This window comes from Corvus brachyrhynchos, unplaced genomic scaffold, assembly GCF_000691975.1.
Source record: "Corvus brachyrhynchos isolate BGI_N302 unplaced genomic scaffold, ASM69197v1 scaffold191, whole genome shotgun sequence".
NCBI classification, from domain to species: Eukaryota; Metazoa; Chordata; class Aves; order Passeriformes; family Corvidae; genus Corvus; species Corvus brachyrhynchos.
The window spans coordinates 1,613,563-1,638,800 of NW_008236487.1; the positions used below are offsets into that span (position 1 = coordinate 1,613,563).

The 25,238-nt window shown below is 43.3% G+C and overlaps 1 protein-coding gene across 1 annotated transcript in view; it reads left to right on the plus strand.

Annotated features, from left to right (window-relative positions):
- CACNA1C (calcium voltage-gated channel subunit alpha1 C) overlaps positions 1-25,238 on the plus strand; it is a 470,627-nt gene that overhangs the window by 344,002 nt on the left and 101,387 nt on the right. Inside the window, exons 10-15 of the mRNA XM_017726196.1 lie at positions 3,493-3,583; positions 13,227-13,253; positions 15,196-15,356; positions 16,161-16,386; positions 22,271-22,478; positions 23,302-23,429. Coding sequence (XP_017581685.1) covers positions 3,493-3,583; positions 13,227-13,253; positions 15,196-15,356; positions 16,161-16,386; positions 22,271-22,478; positions 23,302-23,429 — 841 coding nt within the window. The remainder of the gene's footprint in view (positions 1-3,492; positions 3,584-13,226; positions 13,254-15,195; positions 15,357-16,160; positions 16,387-22,270; positions 22,479-23,301; positions 23,430-25,238) is intronic.

Here is a 25,238-nt window from a genome sequence, read left to right on the forward strand (position 1 = left end):
GCTATGTAAGTAATGTGAAATTGGAGTTTAGGTAGTCCAGGAGAAAAAGTCTGCATTCAGTGATGAGCCACACTGTGGCAAGATGTAAGAAGTGCAAAGGCTTCAGAAGGAACCAGAGAGAGAATATCAAACCTATTGGTCCTTATGATTTGCACTCTGTTGAAACCATGAAATACTTGCCTGCCTTTAAAAAGTTGTTTCATTGCCCTTTAAAAAAATAGCCATCTGTGCTACCTAGGGAATATGTAATTAATGTGAGATTTCATCAACTACAGTGGGTTATGGTTACAATGATAAATCTAAAAAAAGGAGATTCCCATATATGCAAAGCCACCGTGATTTGTATCAGCCTCTGGATCTTTTTTGCCTTTGTCTCAGCTCCCAAAATTACACGGAGGAAATTGCCATTGAGGTGGCATTGTCTGTATGCCACAGTCCTAAACACAGCTCTGGTCTGGACTTGAGCCCACCATTTGGGAAAAACATCTCTTCCTGATTAAAACATTCCTGTGGTGGATTTACCACCAGCATTCTTGGTACATGGTTCCAGTAATTAATTGCATGGACTGCAAAAAATGCCTGCCTTGTTTCTAGACTGGAGCCAGGGTGTGGGCACAGGGTCTGGCTTCTCTGAGAACTGAATCAGATAAGAAAGCCATCTGGGCTGCATTTGGTCTACTTCCCCTCATATTCAGCCCCAGTTTATGCACAACTCTTCTGCAGCATCTTCTGTTTTCTGGTTTTGTTAACTGGCCTGAATGAGCTGGGTAGCACTGCACACCTGATTATCCCCTGGTCATGAGGGTGTTGTGAGGTGCCAGGTCAAGTGATTGTGCTTCTGAGAGCACACGGTGTTGGGGAATGCAGCCCTAATCTCCCCTCTGTCCTGACCTTTATCTTCTGGACCATCATTCCTCTAATACTTCACACAATCCTAATACTTCTGATTGTCCTTAACATTTTCCATGGGTGCAGTGTAATGAGCTCCTGTGAGGTGGTGCCAGCAAAGTGATCTATGGGATCTCTTCATCCCATGTACCACTGCACCAGCATCTCTCACTTTACTGAAGTTTGACTTTCTGCAGCAGTAAGGTCAGGGAAGTACGAGGTACACTCTAAGATGTCTCTGGGATACGACCCATAAACTTTAATTCATTAACTTCATGTTCTCAAGAGCCAGGTATAAAAAAGAACAGAAAGCAAATGAGAGCTATGGTCTGATGATCTGTTAGTGATATTTCATACCTCTGTATACCTTTGTTTTACATTTTGCACTTTTGATTCACATGATGAAGTTCTCAGACAGAAGTGGATATCATGTGTAAGCTGAGTTCCTTGTGTTTTTTCTTTTGCCTGTCACTGGCTGCATGTTCTCTGTTGATGTCTTGTTCCTGGTACTTGACACTGACCATCTTGTCTGTGAAAGGAAGCCCTCCAGCTGGTTTGCCTGATGAGAAGAAAGGAAAGTTTGCTTGGTTTAGTCACTCCACAGAAAGCCATGGTAATGTTCCACTGCGCTCTGTGTCCACACTGTGTGTGTCTGTGTGTCTGTATATCTCTGTGCAGGCTGGTCTACAGCACAGCTTTGTATTCTCCTGCATGTGTGTGCCTGGCTTTGTCTATTGCTTGTGCAGTGTCCTCTTCATGCACTCAGGATGACAAGCTGCTCTGCAAATCAATCTCTTGCTAATGTCTTCAAAATTGTTTTCCATTTGCAAATAAGCTCAAATATGTCTTGAGAGTGTTTTACCTCATCCTCCAAAATGACTTGCGCAATATCAGCATTTTGGCTTTATTCCTGCAGGGCTTACTCTGGACAAAAAATTTCAATTATGAATGTTGGCTTTTTCTCACAGCTTACTTGACTGTTTCATGTCTATCAGAACATGAATTCAGTTTATTCCTTAATTTGTCTTTCCAAATAGACAAGATTATTAAAACATCTGTCTTCATAAAGGAGCAGGCACCATTAGAGTACAATATTTGTAGTTCTATCAAGAGTGCTAGAGAGTCCATTATTTCATAGGGTCCTAAGCACACGGTACAAGAACTTTAGATTTCCCAAGAAGTGTGTTGGAGGTATGTGAATTGTTGTGATGGGATGAAGGAAAGATAGCTCATTTTGAAGGACATTTCTACCGTAATTCTTTCGAAGCAGTAATGCAGAATATTTTTGGGAGGACCTTCTGATGTCTTTTTAGCCCCTGAAAGAAGGCCGTGCCCCCCTGAGCATCTGCCCAGTTGAAATGCAGAACCTGTTTCTTTTACACTGCCTCATTTTGCACCAATGACCCACAAATAGACATATTCTTACTACTGAGTTATGTATTCCTACAGGCCATTAGAAATCTCTCCAACAGCCAATAGCACGTGCTCTCAAGTCTCATCTGAGATGTGTATCCAACAGCAAATACAGGTCATGCTCTGAAGCTCTGCCAGGCTCCTGGGAGATCTGTTTAACTCCTCCATTCAGTCTTAAGTGTAATTTTTTCATTTGTTTTGTGCGTTCCAAAAAGGGTGAGGAGGGAACAGGACACATAGTGGATCCTCCCCATTTTCCTAACTTTAACTGAATGATTACCTATGAAGAGTGATTGGACCTTATGCAGGAACCATGAACAACTGGGGAAATGAAAATGGTATGGGTTTGAGGAGTTTTTTATGATCTGTAGAAGCAAATAAAATCTTGAGGTTTGATAACAGCTAGACACAGGTTCTTGAATCTAGATGAGAGAGATTGACACCCAAGGCTGCTTTCATTTGATGTTTGTTCCATGGCACTTCTGTGAAAGCCTAGAAGGTTCTGTCCAGTTCTTAGCCATGAATGTCAACATAAAAGCTCCACCACTGTCCATATTCTTCAGCTCCTTTGTTGGTAATATCTGAGTGGCTCAGAGGGTCTGAATTTCTCTCTTACAACTATAGGTCCAGCTTCTAGGTGTAAGGTTTAATCACATTAACAGTTAGTATATGACAGATGAGCCATCAGTATTCTTTATGTGGTGTTTACTGGTGGCTATCAGAAGCTGTTTATCTGCATGCATCTCAATCCTGGTACCTTTTGTTTGTGTTCTAATCATTGCACAAAGGATTGGGGAGGGCACTGAGGTGTTTGGGCTGCTGCAGGTAAGGAGGCATTTTTTTTAAAGAGTTCCATGGAATCAAAAAAAAGCTTCTTGTTGCGTTTGTCAGGTTTTTTACTTTCTAGTGGTTCTCATTCATAGAATTTCCAGGAACTGACTCTGAAAGAAGGAGAGCAGCTGCTTCTTCCCTTTTCTTTAGCATTCGAGTAGCTTGTATGTTCCTGAAGTCTACCTGCCCAGCCTGCTCTGTACAGGGAGGCACTAGACTTGCTCAGCAAATTGTTTAATCCCCAGGAGCTGCAGCTGAGGGTCTTTTCATGAAGCCAGTTCCTTCAATCATGGGCTCATTAAGAGTTGTGCCAGATTCTAATGGCCATCCCTCTCTCTTTCTTCCCTTTGACTCTTGCAGTGAGCATGCCCACCAGCGAGACCGAGTCCGTGAACACCGACAACGTCCCTGGAGCAGATATGGAAGGCGAGAACTGCGGTGCAAGGCTGGCGTGAGTACCTGCACACAGATAAGGTGTTAGGGGCTGGGTTGAACTGGGGGGTAAAGCCAGGGCAAGTGTCAGGCTTTTTAGGATGAAGAAAATCCCACAGGGGGTGAAAGGAGAGGCTGCAGAAGATCCATTGAGCCCGGTTCTTATCTTAATTGCAATGTTAACTCACTGCGGACATTAGTGAAGAGCCTCTGGTTTGACACACGTGTAAATAAAGGACAGGGTGCCCAGAATAAGCAGATCTGGTTTTGCATAACAGCTAAAAGAGGAACTGGTGGATAACAGTGTTTTTCTTTTAAAATTCCTCATTGGTGATAGACTTTTGAAACCAGTATGTGTAGACTGAAGAGTGGAAATGACTGGTTTATTTTAATTTTTCTAAAGATTCTTGTACACTTTACAGTGTCTTGTAATAGAAATACATTGCTGATAACTCCCATCCTGCAGACTGAATTGCACCCTTCAAATGCTGGACAGAGTAGTGTAGTGACAAAGAAATGCAACAGTTAGGAGGGATTAATGCCTCCTTGAAACTGTACTGTTGTAATTAGTGGAGATTCTTAAGAATGTGTGAGATAGCAGTTATGAAATGCCATAATATGTGGTGTATTTTTTAGCCTCACAGAGAGCAAGAATAGGCAGGAAGTGTCCTTTATTCCCTTTTGCATTAAACAAGAATGGACTTTATGCTCTGGGGCAATACATTATTCCCTCCAAATGTCCTTGAAACATGAGCTAAACATATCTGTGCTATAGCTTGTACCATGCTGGAGTATTTTGAGGTTTTTTCCTGTCCTGGGAGCTACCTTGAGCCCTTGGGTGTTACTTGAATGGACCAGATGGGATCCATCCTAGGGTGATGAGGGAGCTGGCAGAAGAGCTCTCCAAGCCACTCTCCATCATTTATCTTCAGTCCTGGCTCACCAGGGAGGTCCCAGATGACTGGAAGCTGGACAATGTGATGCCCATCCCTAAAAAGCCAAAAGGAGGATCCAGGAAGCTACAGGTTGGGGACACAGTGGCTGGACAGTGGCCAAGCAGGAAGGGGCCTGGGGCTATGATTGACAGCAGCTGAACATGAGCCAGCAGCGTGCCCAGGTGGCCAAGAAGGCCAAGGGCACCTGGCCTGGATCAGGAATATGTGGCCAGCAGGACCAGGGCAGTGATCCATTCTTCCCCTGTACTCGGCCCTGCTGAGGCTGCACCTTGAGTCCTGGGGCCAGTCCCAGGCCCCTCAGAGATGCTGGGGCGAGTCCAGAGAAGGGCAGCAAGGCTGGTGAAGGCTCTGGAGCACGAGTCTTACAAGGAGCAGCTGGGGGAGCTGGGAGTGTTCAGCCTGGAGAGGAGGAGGCTGAGGGGAGAGCTCACCACTCTCTACAAGTACCTGAAAGGAGGCTGGAGCCAGGTGAGGGTCGGGCTCTGCTCCCAGGAAACAGCAACAGGACCAGAGGAGAGTCTGAAGCTGTGCCAGGGGAGGTTTAGTTTGGACATTAGGAAGAAGTTCTTCACAGAAAGGTGATTGGGAATTGGAAAGGGCTGCCCAGAGAGCTGGTGGAGTCACCGTCCCTGGAGGTGTCTTAGCAAAGGCTGGACGTGCCATGGTCTGGTTGACAAGGTGGTGTTTGGCTATAGATTGGACTCAATAATCTCAAAGGTCTTTTCCATGCTAGTCAATTCTGTGTGATTCTGTGATCTGCATTAAAAGATGTGGTATGTGGAATATATTGGCGTTTCAATCTCTGCTTTCCTTTATCAGTCAGTGACTAACAAGCCTCAGGAGAAATTATTTGTGATTGCTTTCCTTCACCTGCCCACTGTTGTGAACCTGCTGAGTCTTTTAGTTTAGATTATGAACGCTTTCCTGCAGGAGCCAGGCCAGATGTATTCACAGCACTGGGGCAGTTGTAGCCCTTTCTTTGGCACCTCACAAAGTTGCTTGTGCTCTTGGCACAGTGCAGGAAGCATCAGATGGATCCAGTTTGGAGAACCATCTATATTCTGCAGTTTTGGTTCACAGAATCACAGAATGGGTCGGGTTGGAAGGGACCACCCTGGGTCATCTGGTCCACTGACCAGAGTGGCAGCCAGAGCTGACCCCGACCTTCACGTCTCCAACAAGGCCTTCCCTGTTTGTTACAATGAAGTTGAGCAGCACACCTTTCCTTGGGGGCACCTCCACTACCTGCCTCAGAAAGTTGCCATCCTTGCTTTCCAGGACACCCCTGGACTGTGTTTTGCTGTGTTGCTTCTCCAGAATATATCAGAGTAGTGAAGTCCCTCATAGGTGTGGACACAGGGCCAAGAAGAATGGCAACAGTTACTCTAAGGTTTCATGTATTTTTAATATTACAGCTTGTATTCACTTAATGTTCTTAATCCCAAAGGATCCTAAAGAACTTTATGGACTGTAAATGCAGGGATTGTTTTCACAGCCATAGAGTTCAGCCACCTTCAGGGTAAAATGTGACAGGTGTTTAAATACAACAGGCACAAGTGTTCAAGGAGCTGTATGAGGGATAGCTTGTTTTGCACTGAAACTGCATTGGGAATTTTGGCAACTGGAACATAATTATCTTAGCTGGAATGTGGCCAGGGGGGCTGAAGTTAAACCCAACTCTAAATGTAATCATGACTTAGAATGGAGTTCACTTAAAATAGGCCAGCATGCTCACAGGAGAATGGCAGTACCCTGATCTGGCATTAGGAAAAGGGTTGGTTAGGTCCAACATATTTTAGGGAAAAAGACACAGGAAAATTACAGGAAAACAGAGTTTCATTTCTTCTTCTCATGTTGCAAATGTTAAAACAGGGCCCAAAGTTTCAGCAGAGCAGGACACGTAAGATTCAGAGAGACAAACAGTTTCCATGCCACTTTTCACTTCATCTGAAAATGGGTGATGTATAGTAGGAAAATTGAAGTCTGTTATTGAGAAGAGTTTTTCTAGTCCTTACCCAAGGACAGCTGAGATCCCCAAGGCCTCCCTCAGATTGCTTTTCATCTCTAAGAGATGGATAGGCTCCTTCCTCCATGAAAATTAATGGCTGTATCATTGAATAGGAAATTTTGGAGTGAGATACAAATTTTGCCAATGCTGCCTGCTTTTGTGAAATGTTTGTTTCAAACTTGTGGATCTGCAGATTCCTTAGTTACAGGCCAATTCAGACCTGCCTTTGATTCTGAGGTTTAGAATCCTTTCTGGTTTCTTTTGTCATGGTATCACACACTTTGGCAAACAGAGAAACCAGCTTTCATGGTTTCAAGAAGTATTTAGTGCTCTTCTTTTTGCTGAGTCCTCATTCAAACCCCACATAAGCCAACATTCCTTCTGGAACATATAAAATGCAAGCAAGGATTTATTTGAATGAGCATGTTCATTGGAACCTGACTAAGAATCAGAATCTGGCCCAGTATTCAAGAATAGTGAAAATCCATGTGGGAAGTCAGTGGAACTTTTCAAAAAAGCTCCTCATCAAGTACTAGATTTTGAGTAAGCATTAATAATTACAGTCATGTCATCCTGATTTGTTCTAGTTAAAGATTAAACCAGGGCTTTTGATCAGTATCCTACTCTCTGTTTTTGCAGTTGGACTACCCAAGATTTTTGTTCATTTGTTGAGTTTCATCTGTTGCAGATGAGTCTCGATATTTTTACCAGCATTCTAAACTCACCCCGTGGCCATGAGTCCCCACTGCTTTGCTATGAACACACACTTTCCCAGAGGGCAGGGGCTGCTCTGGGCAGGCTGCAACCAGACATGACTGAAGCAACATCGGGCTTTCAAGTCAAAGGCAATATATTCATTTATTTATTTACTTATTTATTTATTGGCATCAGGCTGCCTAGGGCATTTAACCACCTCAGTACCACCACTGCAGTTATAGGCTGAGCTTGCCATCAAAATGCACTCATGATCAAAGGGAAAAAAGGCCCAGGAGACTGAAAGAAAAAGAATTTTTCATTGAAAACAACTTAGAATTGCTTGCTGTTTTTTCTGTTCTTTTAAAATGCTGTGGAGTTTTGAAAGGCTGGGTCTGTGAATGACAGAAAGATCTGCTTGAGAAGCCAGGCTCAAATGTACCTTTTGGAAAAGGAGATCTTCCCTGACAGCCTTTCTCAGCTCCACAGAGGTGTATGCTGTGTGAGATCAGGAGAGTACCTCTCAAACACGAACTACTGCCTACTGATGAATTGTCTCACAGAAGCCTTTATTTCTCCAGTATCCATGCTATAGAAACTGTCTCCATCAACTGTCCTCTCTGGAGTGATGCCAGCCTTCAAACCAGCAGGAGTTTCAGGAGGAATCTAACATCTAATCTCTCTTTACTTGTTGTGTAAATCAAATTTATTAGAACTACAACAAAACAAACAAACAAAAAAACCCCAATTTCATTCGTAATAATTTCTGGTGTAATTCTGTTGGCAACAGGAGTGCTGTGGCACAGCACAGTTTGCTTCCTAAGGGTATTCACTTTATCAGGCATCTGAATTTGAAAATGGTTTCACAGGCTTCCACAGGACATCGAAAAGCATCCCACAACTTCCACAGTATATTATTCCTGTCGTGCTATTGCCTTGTAGTGGGCTGACATCTGCCCTGCAGTAGGAGCACAACAGCTTTTATCCTCAAGAACACTTGGAAGTGGAACTTATTTGGATGTGTCACAGCTTTCATAACCTGTTGCCTCAGGGTACAAAGAAGCACGTTCCTGTGCAGCAGGCATCAGTGGGATACACCCAGAACCAGGAGCAGCGGGGTTCTGGTTACAGGGTATCCTTACACCCAGGGCTTCACAACAGAGAGTAATTCCCCTGAGCCTCTGTGGCTGCTGCTGTGCAGGACTCCGATTCCTGAGGACAGGCCATTGCTCATAATCAGGAGTAATCTGTTCTGTGCAGGGTGTCAGCATATATAATCTTCCAATACAAGCAGAATGTTAGTTTTCTAATACGACTGTGCAGATCTGGAGTGCCACAAAAGAGCTCGCTTTTATACATATGCATTAGCTAAAAAAAGACCTTTGTGGAAACTAATGCTCAATAGAAAAGTGAAGCACTTGAGCTCAAAGGGAAAGAGAGCTTAAAATTATCTGCTTTCATTGAAACAATAACCTACTTGGCATTTTCGCCTTGGCCAGGATTTCCATACATATGGGGGACAATTCAATTGCTTTTCCGCCAAAGACAGTTCCAACAATAAAACAGGATAAACCAAAATGAACAACCTGCACTGGCTTTCCAACTGAAAACAGTGTGTCCTGAAAATTCTGTGAGCAATGGAAGCTTTCCCTGGCAGCTGAATGGTCCGTGATTTTTCCCTTGGTGCTTTTCTGGCATGGAAAATAATGCCGGTGCAGTTCTTGCAATAATCAGGATAGGAGCCAGTGGTAAAGGTGAAAGTTTTCTTGCAGGTTTATTGTAGTTGCTGCTGATTTTCACCTTATGAGAAGATGGTCTCCTTGTGATGTGATGGAACCAAAGGCACAACAGTGGGAAGAAAAGTCTGCCAAAAGCTCTGAAACCACTGCTGACTTCAGCAGGCAAACTCACAGGATAAAAACTTATGTGCCAGTATCAGATACTGCTCTCCAACTTATTATGAGCAAGGTGTTTTTAATATTCACAGTCAGCTCTAGGTGTGTGTCTAAAGGACAGTAGCATGCCCTTATGGAAGAGGAAATATCTTCCTGCTTCAGATTCCTGTGACTTGCCACAGCGAGAGCAAGATTATTTACTGAATGCCTAAATGCTGGCCTATTTTCCCAGCCTGTAAGAAAGCTTGTTGAATAGCAAACCAACTCAATTTTATGCTGGACAGATCCAATTTTCTTACATATATTCTGTAGATTCTTATTGCTGCTGGCCAACAACTTCCTCTTAAAACCAGCATCGCTCCCATCAGGTCAGCATGCTCTCCAGTGCTTCTGCAAGAAGAGCAAGAATGTAAAAAAAGAGACAAGAGGCATCACTGTGTGAAGTCTGCTGAAATCCAGTGATTGCCTCAGCAGGAGGATCTCAGTCCACATCAGAATGCATCAGAATTTGTCTCAGTCCACATCAGAAGTTGTCCAGGTCCAGTCACCTGTTCTGTTTTACACTTTTAATTAATGTTCAGAAATGAGAAAGGATCACGGCATGCTCCTGTACAGCTCCCCAGGGTTAGCTGTGTTGTAGCAGGCAGGATGGGGGCCCATTGCTTCAGTGTGAATCACAGAAACTTAGCAAGGGCAGAACCTGGCCCTAATGCTTTATTAGGCTGGGAGTTCATCAAGTGTGCTGCATACACTCCTGAAAAGGTCTATCACGATATGTTTTGCCCCAGTAATGTGATGCCACCTTAGGGTGGCTGCCATCTCCTCAGGGGTGCCACCATCCTGACTAGAAGTAATGAAATGTCATCAGCAGAAACAGAGGGAAAATTGTGCCACCTTACCAGTAACTGCAAGAATGCAGCACATGGCACCAAAACAGAATCCATGTCACACCAGGACTGCCTTCTCACAGTTGTAAAATCTGTAGGATATGGCCAGTGAAGCTCTTGGGATGTTCCCCGAAGTTGTATATAACCTAGAAGCTTAATAATGTCCTTTTCTGTGTTGCTGCTTTTCTGACAGCTTTTGCTGGTATCCAAAGGCTTTTGTGAGTCCTCACGGAGGTATCGTTGCCTCTAAGCTGGGATCACACAGTATAAAAGCAGTTGTGACCGGAGTGTTGGATAATGGCCATGTTTGATAATGCCCACACCCAGAACACAACTGTAACATGGCCTTTGTGTCATGCTTGGTGACCTACAAGATTTTTCCAGAATTGTCTGTTGTGCATACAATTCCACAGAGCCCTCAATCCCTATTACACAAAACTGTCACATCCTTCCCAAATGCCTTCTCTAGTGTCCACCATGAGCAGGGAAATGGAGACTTTATGTCTCAGAATGTGGGATATCTCATTACATTTGAGTTATGCTGATTATCCAGAGTTTATGTGGATTAGAACCTTTAAATTTCACTGTCTTATCTGTGTGTTGTATGTAACTATGTAAGGTTGGAGGAGTTTTAGAGAATTTCAAAGATAGCTAGTCAAACAGTAGAGATCTGATTTTTGTGTTTGACTTTCTAAAAGATAAGCTGAGTTACATGGCTCCTATGATAAAAACACTCAGTAGCGATCTGAAGTGGTTTTCATTAGGCTCCCATACCATAATTTTAGACAAGAGTTTCTCAAGACATTCCAGAGTTGGACACGGTTGGAGGCACCCTCTTTCTCCCAAAGACCTAAACCTCCCAGGACACCAGGGATGCAAGAGATCCATGTTTAAACTCAGCAGAGAATCTGGTCCGCTCTGAACCCATTAAGTGCCACAAGCACTGCAGCAAGGCCCTAAATCCAGGCTACTTGACAGCTTCCAGTGATGCCATAAAAGCATTTTTTATGTGACATTGGTAACCCAAGTTCTGAAAAAAACTTAATCATGAGAGTAATTTGAAAAATGTTGTTTCATATTCGTGCATAATGTTTTCAGAAACATTTATTATACAGTTTATTTCCAAAATTCCATTTCACTCTCTGATTCTGCCTCTAAATATAAATCTAATCCTCCTTCCTTGTCCTGTTCTATATATATAGCACACCCACATGTGATAAAGCCTTCTGCCACAGCAGTAAGGCAAGGTGGAGGGAGGGGGATGAAGGCTGTAGGTAACCTGTGGGAGCACTGAATGCACTTGGCTGCTGCTCATAATGCTCCAAAGATATAATTATCACATGCATGATGAGTACTACACCTGCTGCATCTCTTTTGCTTAAATAAATAAAAGATTCCAGTGCAGCCTCACTGGGAAACCATTAACCAGAGAGGTCACCAGAGGATTTCACACTCCCTGTCCTTCCCCTTCCATCTTGCTCTCTGGCTCGCTCTCTCTCTCTCTCTCTCCCCTCTTCTGTCCCTGCCAAATTTCACCACCTCCTTTCCAGTGCTCAGATTTCTGCTTCCTTGTGATTTTTCCATCTTTCCTCTTCCCGTCTTTGAGCCTTCTTTCCTGTTGCCTGTAAATCCGATCCATTACAGTTCGTAGGTAGTGCTTATCAAGCCAGAATTCTCAGTGAGAAGTTGGGATAGCTGTACCATGAAGGATGTGCTTTGTAGGTGCTTCACCTGGCATCCTTGTTAGAGCTTGCTTTGTCTCTGCAGCATAATTTACATTCTGCTCTGCCAGTGCATTATTTCTTCTTTCTCAAGAGTCTTGCACGTGTCTGTAACCTCACTGCTGCCCAGTGTGTGGCCTAGACAAGCTGCCTGTGACACAGCAGGGATGATGTATTTGGTATTTGGTGCAAAGGCTTTTTTCTTTTTTTGGCTCGGCCCATCTGCTGGTGAAAAGTTCCCCTGACTAAAATCTCTTCCACACAAGGAACCTGACCTATCACTGTTTACTTGTCAGTAACTGATGTCCTCAAGCAGGGACAGGACCATTGTTAGGGCTGCTACAGTAAGTAGTATCAGATGCTTGGAAAATTACATTCTCCTGTCTCTGCTAACAGTGAATCCAATTCTGAGGCAGTGCAGTAAGACCTCTGCTGACTGTTGTCAACAATGACTCACTTTCCCGTCATGGAGGGAACCTTAAGGAATGCTTCAACCCAGCAGAAATACTTCGTTCGTAGTCATTCCCCAGATTCTCATTTCTGATGGTATTGCTAGTTGATTTTGCAGCTTCCTAAATCACCTCTGACTCATGCCATTGTATCCACATACGTTTATTTCCCTCTGTGCACCGTTATGGATTTAGCAAAAGGCAGCCAAAGTGTTCAAAGTCCTTACAGGATGTGTGTCAAGCAGAGCAAGGTAGTGGTTAAAGAGCTGGGGCCTATTTCTAGCTTTGCCTGTGACCTCTCATAAAAGATTAATGAGATTATTTAGGTGAATAAATCCAAATGCCTGGAATTAGATATTTAAACACATATATAGTGGGAATATGGCCAAATCTTATGGGACGCTTAATTCTCAAAATTTCATTGATAGCAACAGAATCTGTTATTGTACAGACCCATTTGAGTGCAAACCAGTTTACACAGATAACCAAGACAAATAAGTGTTAGTATCTAAGTTTGAAAATATTTGCCATGCACTGGTCTTGCTTCAGCTGCTGAAAAAAAAAAAGCAGTATTTTCACCATTATTGTTTCATAATGTGCTTATGTATCCTGGAGTGACAGGTGACATGTGAAAGCAACAATTCTGTCTGTATAAAGTCATACATATTTTAATATAAGGAAAATAAAAGTAGCTAAATTTTTTTTTAAATAGTCATTCTTAAGAAATACATTTGGCAGCAGTTGTAGAGTGCCCCTAGCATTAGGCCAGCCTTTCACCCAGGAGAAATTCCAGTTCACTGATATCTGTAGGTGGTAGAATCCCACCATGGCATGACTTCTGCTTCATGAGTCCCACCAAAACACAAGATTTGGGTATTGGGGAATTATAGCCATGCCCAGTGCCTACATTGTCTTACAACAGATCCAAGGGGAAACCAGCATGGATTTTAAAAAGCATTGAGCTTAACTTTGTTTCTTTCTATTGATATTTTCATGAAAGATGGGAGGTATGGGACAGCTTCCGAGACTCTAATGACAATTCTTGTCTTTCAGGCATCGGATCTCAAAATCAAAATTTAGGTAAGTAAAACTGACTCTTGTTTTTCTCCTTTTTACTCTTTTTGTTCTTTTCTGAAGTGGTTTACACCAGCATCTCTGGGATGCAGTGGTGATTCTAGGAGATCCTGCTAAATATGTCAGATTTTTGTCATAAATCAAGATTGTTTTTCTTAGTTCCATACTGAAATAAGGCACAGGGACTATTGACCTCTGAAGTACCTATCTATGCTACCTATGTATATCAAACCATAAAACATAAAACCAGAAATAAAAAGCCACTTCAACCCCATAATTATACTACATCCATCAACATCAACCCTGTCAGCTCAAGGCTCTCTGTTGCACTGCTCTGCTTTGCTCGATTGTAAATATTTCAACGGATGAAGTTTCCATCTTATTTGTGAAACTCTCCTGTTCACCCTGGAACGTGGAGAGCTTCTCTGGTGGCGTTTGGTTCTCTGTTGACTTAGAGGATTTGGAAAAGTGAAGCAGTCCCAAGGTGGCCATTTGTGGGATTTCACTGGGGAGGCTGACTGAACTCATGGATCTTGGTTGTTAAGGTTCACTTCTACCCCTTTGGTAGGAGCTCAGCTGCCTCCATAATCCTGAATCCAAAGTCAGTTTTATAGAAAAACTAAATGAATTTTCAGAAAAACTGGAGCAGGTAAGTGTGTGCTTCCAGTTACCTAAGGAGCAATGTCAATTTAGGGATGCACATATGTGACATCCCCTCGTAAAGGTTGTAGATATAAGCACAATCTTTACATACACTGTCACGTGCATGCACATTTGTGCACGAGTACACGCAAAAGCGTGTGAGATTGCAAATAGTTTAATGACAACATCAATGCCTAAGTGTGGTGCCCACTTTGGAAGTTGGGAAGATTATTTCTTGTCCCAAATGCACTGCAAAACACACAATGTATCTGTTTGTGAGGGACCGGGTGCCTTTACAAATTGCATAGGTAAAACACTGTAAATTTGACCACCCATTGAAATGCTGTTGCCAAATTCTCGTCCACGTTGTGTTTACATCGTCTGGCTTTAGTGCCTACAGATGTGAACCCTGATCCTCAAGCATGGCTGTGGTTTGCCCCTGGAAATTATACACAGGACAAGAGTAGCCAAGAAAAGTTCTTTCTCCTGAAACATTGTGCATGTGTGTGGCCCTTCAGACACACACACATATGTATGTAGTACCTATATAAAACTATTAGATTTATTATACAGTGGCAAGTGTTGCCTGGAAACGGGTTGCTATGCAAGTTAAATTCTGAAGAGTAGGAGGTGTGTAATTAGCTTTAAATATCTTCTGTAGTTAGTAATTATCCTGAGAAATCAGTGACACAAGGGGATGTGTTCATGGAAGGCAAACTTTAAAAAGTCTCTTGATTAGCAAATGGTACCCTTAGTTCCAGGCATGAAGGTGAGATGCTGAAGCCCCCAGGCCTCAGGATTTCTTTCAGAACTAGCCCTTGTATTGGGCTTACTCCTGAATGTTGCTGAAAATGTTGCTGGAACTATTCTTTGGATTTTATTTGACTTCACCTGTCCAAAGACTTAATCCTTCAGCTCCATGTGACAGAGTATCTTTCTATTGACTATCCTGAGGCTGGGCAAGGTCCCATTGCAGGCCACAAGCATCAAATACAAGGAGAATATTTATTTTTGTGGCAACTGAGCTAAAAAACCTCTCAGGGTATCTGCAGAGGATGTCTTAATCAGACTAAGATAGTGCTTGAAGACCTTGCAAATTGGTTTAGGACTAACTTTATTCCTATAGCTAAAACGAGGGATGTTCACAACTGTTGACACTGATGAGAGAGTATTTCTCAGGGTGAACTTGAGTTATTCTCTACCATTCTTGAGCAATAAATCAAGACTAGAGTCTCCCTTGACAGAGAGCTGCAATCACCTAAAGATCCCTATCTGAAAAGAACTTTTCCTTCTTCAATTTTTCAAGTCGCTACTGGCGCCGATGGAATCGATTCTGCAGAAGGAAGTGCCGTGCTGCTGTCAAGTCCAATGTCTTCTATTGGCTGGTGATCTTCCTCGTGTTTCTCAACACCCTCACCATTGCCTCTGAGCACTACAACCAGCCAGACTGGCTCACGGAGGTCCAAGGTGAGCAGAAGCTGCTGGTTCTGTTTATTACGGTCGGTGTCAAAAAAGGGAGCTGAGAGAAGAGCTGATGCGTTAAACCACACAATGTGAAAGGAGTGTGCACAGCTCCAAACAGTCCTGTGTCTGTGGAGGATCTTAAATAATACAATAAACTTATCTGCCTGCTGTGGGAGAAGTTACAGGAAAAATGTAAATACCTCGTTTCCAGTCAAAGCAGTATTCCATTGGGTGGAAGTTAAATCAGGTGTTTATGCTTAATTTATATTTGCAGCAACTGGATTCCCAATTTATGGATAGCTACTGGGAGCCCCACATTGTCCAAGGTTTCCCCTGAAATGGCATTTATTATAAATTCTGATTATTAGGGAGGTGATGAAGAGTGATTTGTGAAGTTTTTCTGTCTGCAGAACAGAATTCTGAATTCTCTCTGGAGGTGAGAGCAGCTGAAAAGGCTTAATTAAGCAACAGTAGGTAGCACAGCAGCTCCTCTATTCCCACCCTCCTCTGCAGATGATGGGTGTGAAGGCAGGTTGTGCACAGGAAGGCGTGTCCCTGCCACTGGAGGTTGTGTAATACATTGCAGCTGTATGTGCAGTACGCAGGAACTGCTGTAACCATCTTGCTAAAACATTTCTGTGAATGAGATGCCCACGCTTTCCAAGTTCATTCTTTGACCCAAGCTTACATGAAGTTCACTTTTAAGACTGATCCTTAAAGTGCTTTCTTAGAAGCAAGGGCCAAGGATTAGTTGTGATGATCTTTTGACTAAGTTTCCTTAATCTGTTTCTTTTTGTTTTTCATGAGACACTGCCAATAAGGTGCTGCTAGCTCTTTTCACGGCAGAGATGCTGCTGAAGATGTACAGCCTCGGTCTCCAGGCCTATTTTGTGTCCCTCTTCAACCGCTTTGACTGTTTCATTGTGTGCGGAGGCATCCTGGAAACGATCCTGGTGGAGACAAAGATCATGTCACCGCTGGGCATTTCGGTTTTGAGATGTGTCAGACTCCTGAGAATATTTAAAATCACAAGGTACTTTATTGCTTCTTTGGGACTGGAGGAGGGCTACTGCTCAATGCACAACATGTATAGGTACAGGTCACTCATGGGCCTGTTTATTTTCACTTTTTCTGCCACTAATTAGGCAGTGAGAGCGCTAGATTAGCAGTCCTCATCTTCTGAAGTCTGTAGCAGGGTGGGGAGGGCTGTACAGACTGGGTATCTAACCCTGATGTGAGTGCTGAGGAGTCTGGCATAGGCAGCTGGAGACACCTGATACTGTGTAAAGTGCTAAATTGAAATCTGGAACCGTGTGAACTGAGCTCAGGCTCTTACAGTCCGCTGCAAAAGACAGAGAAAACCAAAACAGCAGATAGCCTTGTGACCTTCTCTGATGCTTTTTGGTGACAGAGAGGAGCCTGAAAGACTGCTTTGAGCCAAAAGAACATTTGAGTGAGGAGCCCATGCCAGCTCTAGTAGACTCAACAGTGACCCAAGTGGGAGATTGTGCCAACACCAGCAGCTATAGGCAAAGGATATTGCCAGCTATTCCCCTTCCAGGGAGTCCAGCATGAAGCAGCAGCTTTATGAAGAAACCAGACTTTTTCCAGCTTCCAGTATCTCCTCTTCTTCCTTTTTGTTCTTTTCCCTCTCCCTCTGCATAAAGGCACAGTGATATCTATTAAACAGTCACTGCTTGCTGAGCCAGGCACAACCAAAACACCAGCTTGGTGTGATAGGTCTTTTTCAGCTTGAGGGGAGTTTGTAGGAGAGATCAGCTCCAAACTTACCCAGAGCTCTTGAAACAAGTCTATCCAAGTACTATCCAAGCAGCACCAGGTCTGTCTTTTCCCATGTGGGTACCAGTCAGCACTTTATAAGAAGCTTGACTGGGGTGGTGAAAGAGTGCTTCTTCTGCATACTCAGCTTCCAAAATGTCCCTAGAATCCCTGTAACACCCCCCCACATCCCACCAGAGGAAATTGCTGACAAATTTGAGATAGAAAACACAGCACATAAGAAAAACAAGTCCAAAACTGGAAGATAGTCAAGATGGCTGAGCTGAGAGGCAGGAAAAAACAACAGGCTTGGACATGTGCATCATACAAGATTTGCCCTTAAAGCTTCCGAGGCTCAGATCTCTGGCAGGATGGATGGATTTCAGGGTCAGATGGCAGAGGCAGAAAATCAGTTCACAGTCTCAGAGAGAGAGGCCAAAGCAAGCCTAGAACTATTTCAAAAGGAGGAAAAAGTGGTCAGTTTAGACGTGTGACCATAGAAGAGGGGAAAACATTCCAGAGGGGAACGTTGCCTTCGAGAGAGGGGAAACAAGAGTTTCCAGCGAGAAAGGCATCTTTGCTCTTTCAGAAAGAGTGGGGCTCTCTGGTCTGGGGACTGTTTTTCCTGGATCTTTGGGTCTGAAGTGTACCCATTACCGACTCCCAGGCCTGGTTTCTGAGGAAAGCAGTAGCTGTTTCAGGCACTGGGTAATCAGATACACCCGGGGCAACAAACCAATAGCTGTAAAAGCATGAGCTTCGACATAGCATCCTGGAGAGGTCATTCTTTTTTCAAGACATGTCTCCACTCCTGCACAAAATATATAAGCTAGCTAAGAGAATTCTCTAACAGAAAGGCAAACACTGAGAGAATATCATTAATGCTTTGGAAAGCATGAGCTGGTGGAGTACTCAAATATTGCTAAAGCTTCTGGCAAAGATGTGAGGATGGAACCAATCAGCAGTAGGACTTGTTATACTTGCCTTCTTTCTGCAGAACAATTAAAGTACAAAATTTCATGGAAAAAAGTGTTACCTGGAATATATCTCCTGCAATTTGTGCATGGGTCTGTGTGTAAAGCACAGAGCTAAGGAAGAACTCATGATGCATAATGTATTAATCAGATTTTTCTTTCTTTCCTGTTCCTAAAATATTGACAAGTAGGCTGCAGTAGTTTCGAATTTATATGTTTTGTAATTATTCATAATTTTCTTCATAATTCTTCCCTCTATTGGTGAAGTTCACCCTCATGTGGAAGGCCCTAAAAAGAGCCTCCAAAGCAGTATTTTAGGCCCACTCATGCCTTACTGCAGGACAGAATGTTTTGGCATTAAAGCAAAACTTTTACCTTCTCTAGTAAATTACAATTTTTTTCTATTATTCACTAAATACAATGAGGATTTATTAATGACATGATCAGCACTGGATAATATCCCACCTGAGTGCAATGATAGTACAGAAAGATACAACACTGGAACACTGGGAGGGGTAGGAGGAATGACAGTGTCGTGTTTTATATCAAACATACATTCATGGGCATCATATACATCATGGGCATGGGGACATACAGTGGAGGTGAGAATTATGATAATCTAGAACATTTAAAAGGCACAAAGCTGGAAAATTACTCTGGTGAGAATATATCAGTGGGTAGACTATTCTTTATATATTTGTATGGGTTTTCCATGGTAGACACCATGCACAAGCAAATTCTGGGTCCAAGATGATACAATTCTACGAGAAGCACAAATGTAGCTCCACAGTAGAATAGAAACAAATAAAGACACCATCAGATGAACAATGCATCATTTTAGAAACACTGTTTAGAATGTCAAGAGCAAACATTTCTTCCAAGATTATAAATACATTAGACAAGCAGACAATATAATCTGTTTGTTTTATTCTCCCTAATTTTTAAAATGCTGTGCAGAACATCTCACTTTGCTATGAGAAGACAAATTATTTTCTCATTATAAATAATCCTTTCCTGCTTTATAGGTACTATAGTCCTTTATATGCAAAATATAAATCATTTCATTTGCAACAGCATACAGAAATTTGATGTTTTATACCTAATCATGCCACTAGGTAAGTCGCTGTTAACTGTAGGGGTGCCCTGGTTTTTGTACCCTCTGTCAAAAATCACTGTCAAAGTGGTTTTATATTGGATAAACAGGGTGGGAAGCTCTCCAAGAGTGAGTCTGCCAGCTGTGGCTGCTGTTTTAAGCCCTGCATCTATGGTCGCCAGTGATGTGATCATAAAGACATGGTGGAAGGCAATGGAGAGAGAGGAGAGGGAAGAGAGTAGAACACATTAAGTTCTAGTCCAGTTCTACAATTGATTATTGTGTGAGATGTTGAGCAAACCATTTGGCTTCTCTGCATCACTCCTCCACTTTGAAGCAGGGATCACATCCACATCCTGCTCACCTGGGGTTTTGCAGTGCCTCGTGTTCACTGGCACCCTCAAGGGCCTGGAATCTGCAGTGGGAGCTGTTAAGAGGCACATTCATTTCCCCAAAAGTCTGAGGCAGCAGCACTGCTTTCTCTCATACTTCCCATTAAAAGCTGCCTGGTCCAAAACCTCCTATTCCATCCAGCATCCAGTGCTGTTTTTTCCTTTGTAGTAAGGGGCTAATCAGAGAGGGTGAAGTAGTGAGACCCTTCTTCTTTGGGCTTCAACCATTGCTGGGTTAAAAACCTCGTGTTTTACGGAGTAATCCCAGATCTCCCTTTGGGGGAGTTCATGTTAGTTCTGCAACCACCGAATGTGACAGATGGTAACCTCAGGTCAGGCTTCTAGAACCCTGAGATAACACTGTTGTTATTTTCACATCCTAATCAGTCAAGCATTTCTTATCCTCTCCTTTTTCCTTTTTCTCTTTTTTTTTTTTTTTTCCCTTGATAGGTTTGTTTACTTTTGTAATGGTGCTGTCTTTCTAGCTAGCACCAGTACACAGATAAAACAGCACTAATCTTATCACCGGGCCATCTCAGTTAATTGCTTGAAGCTTGATACTTATATAGGAATCTGAATCCCAGGTATTGAGCCATTGGTAAGGAATGCAGAGCTGATAGAAGAATGCAGAGTTGTGAGCTGAGATAGTAAGGCATTTAAACTTAAATTGAGTCACTGGGACTGTTCAGACTGCTCAACTTTACTGCTTCTTAAGGGTACTGCGAGAAAGACCTAGAAAATGTGTGTCCTGGCTGACATTGGAGGACTTGGAGATATTCTGGAGCCCATCAACAACTGCTTTAAGGATGCTGAATTCATTTGACTTTCATCAGAATGAATTTTTCCCTTCTCCTGTGTCACTTCCCCTTCTTTCCAAAGTGTGAAAGTATGTGAGCTGTAAGCATAAACGCAAACACAGGGAGCTGTTACATTGCACATTCCGTGTGGATATTCGGTGGCACTGAGCCCACAGCTTCCATGCCCTTACCTTTGCTCTGTAGTTTTTCATTGCTCATCTCTTTAATTGCAGTTAAACTTTAAAGCATTCTAGTTTTCTCTGAAGTGCTGAAGCTGGGCTGGAGGGAAAACATCACAGCTCTCTTTGAAGCTCCGTCCTTGGAGATGAACCCACTGCTGACCTTGAGAGGACATGGCCATGTCCCTCTGCCGATCAGATTGCTAACCTTCCTGCAGTGATTGGGCTGCTCAGGCAGTCCTGCCTTCCATGGGACAAGAAAAGTATTCTTTTTGGACTGATACTTGAAAAATATTAATTTAACAGTGATTTTAAGAACCTTTGTCTCTAATGAATATACTACCTTCAGAAAAAAATTATGAGTTGAAGGATCAGGCTTCCACAAAAGAGCCAGAGCACCAGTCTGCCATCCTTTTTACATGGAACCTCTGTCTTCAAGGACAACGTGGTTAGAAATGCAGAATCCTCTGAGTAAAGAAAGTTCAAAGTTATGGGCTTTAGGAGAAGGGACTGGAGGACATTGTCCTGGGTGGATTCTCAAAGCATGGTGGCAGGCCAGGTAGAAGGAAGAACACAGGCAAACATTGCTGGCTTGCTGAAAGCTGTTGAGGCTTGCTAATAATGTGCATCAAAATGAGACGACTGGAAGATGTCAGCTAATCTTCAGCCCAATCTGAAAGCTGTGGCAGCCTCAAAGCACAAAAGAGAAGAGCTCGTGACCAGCTAAGCAGTAGATAGGAGTGATTGAGCAGATGCAAGACCAAAGCGGAAGCTGCATCATGGGTGATGTGGTGAATTCTTTAGAAATTTTTTCTAAAGCCTCTTTCCAGCTCATGACTACTCTGCAGGCTGGCAAAGAGTGCAAACTTATGTGCTGCAGCAAACATGCTGCAGCAGCTCTTTGAACCCTAAAGTGGAATCACAAGGGCAAGAAGATCCTTTCCCTGCATCATACATGAGTCAGAACTGGGCACAAGCCTGACTGCACTGGGAGAACAGGTCTTAACCAGCCTCTCTCTTGAATGAAGCCATTTGAAAATGTTCTGCAGCCTGTTTGAGGAAGTATAGAAGGTTTGATAACCAAAAAACCCAGTGATGTTGTGCTCTTCCAAATGAATGTAGATCTGGAGCTTGTTTTAGGCTCCTTGTAAAAGGAGCATTGGTATCTTTCCTCTCAATCCCAGAGAGCTCAGCAACCTCTCTGTGAGTGAGCCCAAGCACATACACACACACACACCAAATTTTGGGCAAGTTTGTATTCGCATCCAAACAGTTTCCCCATCTGTTCTTGTTAGTTATTACAGGCCATTCTCTGGAGTGAGGTATTCTGGCTGCCATAACATCTGTGAGTGTTGTAATGAGGTTGGTTAGAATGTAACTCACTGAAGCAGCAAGAACTAATCACGGTATATTGATATAAGATGAGCAGAGCCTTAGATGGAGAGGGCTGTAATAATCTTCTGTGTGTGTGTGTGGAGTGGGGGGTGGAAGGAATTGTGCACGTACACGTGTGGTAGTAAAATTACTCATTAGCTGCAGTAGGTCTCGTTATCTTAGGGAAGCACATCAATGATTCACGGCTTAACAGGGTGTTTGGAAATGCCTGCTTTACACAGAAGGCAGCCTGAACCAATATCCTGTGCAGTCCATGAGCACCTGTCTCAAACTGAAGGAATTTTAACTGCTTCTATTTTCTCTCCCAGATACTGGAACTCCCTGAGTAATCTTGTGGCTTCACTCCTGAATTCAGTCCGCTCCATTGCCTCCCTGTTGCTGCTTCTCTTCCTCTTCATCATCATCTTCTCCCTCCTGGGGATGCAGCTCTTTGGGGGCAAGTTTAACTTTGATGAGATGCAGACCAGGAGGAGTACATTTGACAACTTCCCTCAGTCCCTCCTGACTGTGTTTCAGGTAAGGGCACGAGTGGTCCCTGTGGGGCCAGCACGTTGTGTTTCCATGGGGCAAGATAGGTCCTGCAGCCTGACAGTCCCCAGGACAGCACATGACCCTAACAGCTGCAGGAGCAGGGTGCCTGGTTGTGCTGCCAGCACACGGCATTCCCTCTCAAAGTAGGAAACGAGGATAAAACCCCTCTGTGCTGCAAGGCCACTGGGTCATTGCAGGGCAGGGCAAGAGAACAGCCACTGCCATGTCCCAGGGCAGCACAGCGTGCCAAAGCCCAGCCCTGCTGCTGTCCTCCCCGCGCTGGGGAACAAATATCTGCTCACAGCCCCGCAGAAGTAATCCCGCAGCCTTTAAGCCCTCTGCAGTTTTGGGAGTGATCCACCAAGAGCATCAGGATCAGGATTTCACTGACATGTGAGGAGAAGGGAAACGGCCTGGAGGGCAGTGCTGAGGGCAGTGCTAGAGGCTGTGCAGCCTGTCTGAAACCACAGGCTCGTGGGAGGGAAATGCTTGCAGCAAGTGGGGAGACTCGAACAGAGTTGTCTGGGAGAGCCATTTGCCTTCAGCTATCATCTTCAAGGAGACACTGTTTGGGGTTTTTCACACTTTGAGCACAGACCTTCTTTGCATTTTCTTTGTTCTGTGGTTTGTTGTTTGGGTTTGGTGTTTTTTTTAATGTTCTAGATGGACACAGCCAGAGTCTCCATCAGCTCCATCCTGGGGGAGGGGGTGTTCTCTAGGACAGTGGATATCTTTGTGTTAATGGGGTTTTCAAATTCTCTGTGTGGTCTAACACTGTATCCCTTATTGGTGGGAATGTGTCATTTAGATCCTGACTGGGGAGGACTGGAATTCGGTGATGTATGATGGGATCATGGCTTATGGCGGCCCCTCTTTTCCAGGAATGTTGGTCTGTATTTACTTCATCATCCTCTTCATCTGTGGAAACTGTATCCTTTGATGCTACTCTTTTCTGCAAGAGGGGATGAATTAAAACCACTATTTACTTTGTTGTGTCAGAAAATAGTGAATTTCTTACCTCATGTGTTTGCCTTTTCCCTAGGTCTGAATTTTGGCTTTGCACTGCCAAAAGTTAAATAATTTGTTTAATTTTAGCTGGTGCTAAGGCATATAAACAGTCGTAAGAGCCAGCTACGTGCCACTTCCACATGCTAGCTTTTATTTAGTATCTTTATGTGTTTAATGTTTTTATTCTTCATTCCCTTTAATTCTCTCATAGGTTTTTCTTTCCTGCCTTCTCTACAAACTAATCTCTGTGTGTTCCTACAGTACCTACTGCATATCTTTTACTTTGATTGCGTTTTTAGTAGTATATTCCATGTGCTTCCATCCAAGCCTTATGTGGAATAAAAATAATGTATAATCCGCAATATGCTATATACAAATGCTGTAATAGGAGTAACGTATGTTTGACATAATTGATTCATGTGAGATCATATATTAATTCATGTATAAACCAACAGGACCCCTGCTCCATTTCAGTCCCTGCAATCTGTGTGCTCTTCAGATAGAAAATTGTGTGCTCTGTTATCTTCCAGCCTGTGCTGGTCTTGAGTAACTTCAGTCCTCTCTGGCTTCAAGGTGAAGTGAGGGCACTGTACATACCCCAGGAGGCACAAAGCACATTGCATGATGAGGCTGTGAGTGTCTCTTCACAGGAATTTGCATATCACATAGAGCTGCCATTCTGTTCCCCATCTCAGTTTGCTGCAAATTTGTCCATGTTTAGTTTCTGCTTCCCTAATAAATGGCCCTCCTGTGTCAGAGGTGACATTTCCTTTTATATTGATGCTTCTAAAAAGCCACCTTGTAGACTCAGCCCAGCTCCTCTGGCCTTTGCCCATAATTCAGATCTCTCAAACCCTGTCATTTGACGTTTCAGTTGACCTGCATGCCCTCACTTCAAAGTGAGGTGGTGCAATTCCACTTGTCTGAAGGTCAAGGTAGGCAATCTGGCTGACAGCTTAAAAAAAACTCTACAACTTGGATCTCCTTGTGAAAACGTGAGACAAATCTACATGCTGGCTGACTTTGGAGCCTTTAGACCTTGGAGCCCGGGGAGGGGGGGATCTCTGTGTGTCCAGAATAAGCCTTGAACAGGGTTTGCTTAAAAGTTATCACGGTATAATAAGACCTACACTCAAGAAATTTGTAAAATGACCTTATGGACAGATTTGTAACATGAGATCTGAACACTGACTGGTAAGACAAGAAAACAGTTGTGATTCCATGCCCTTCAGCTACATGGGCATGACGGGCCATGCATGGATTCTGCTGGGAGGTGGCAGAGTTGTCAGCTCAACCCTTCACTGTCCAGACTAAATGAACCTTGGAAACACTCATCAGAGTACTGTGCTTGCTATCCATAAAATCCACTCGTGTAACCTCAACTGTCAGAAGATGCAAAGCATTCAGGGCTTCTCTTATGTTCAGTGGGATTCTCTGCACAAAGGGAGACACTCTTGGGAAACTGGAAACTAAAATGTAAATCTAGGCTTAGATGTTTTATATGAGCCACTCTGTTGTGAAATTTTGAAAACCCACAAAGTGTGTTATCTGTGTGGAAGGAAGGTGTAGGTTTGTGCATGATGGATATGCAGTTGTGTGAAATGGAAGTTTGGAAAATCCAAGAGATCTGATGACAGGTTGCTAAAACTTTTCAATTAAGAAACCTTCGGTATAATCTTTTTCTGCAGTTTTCAAAGCCCATTTTCTTTAAGTAGCAGACAAACAGATATCCTGCTG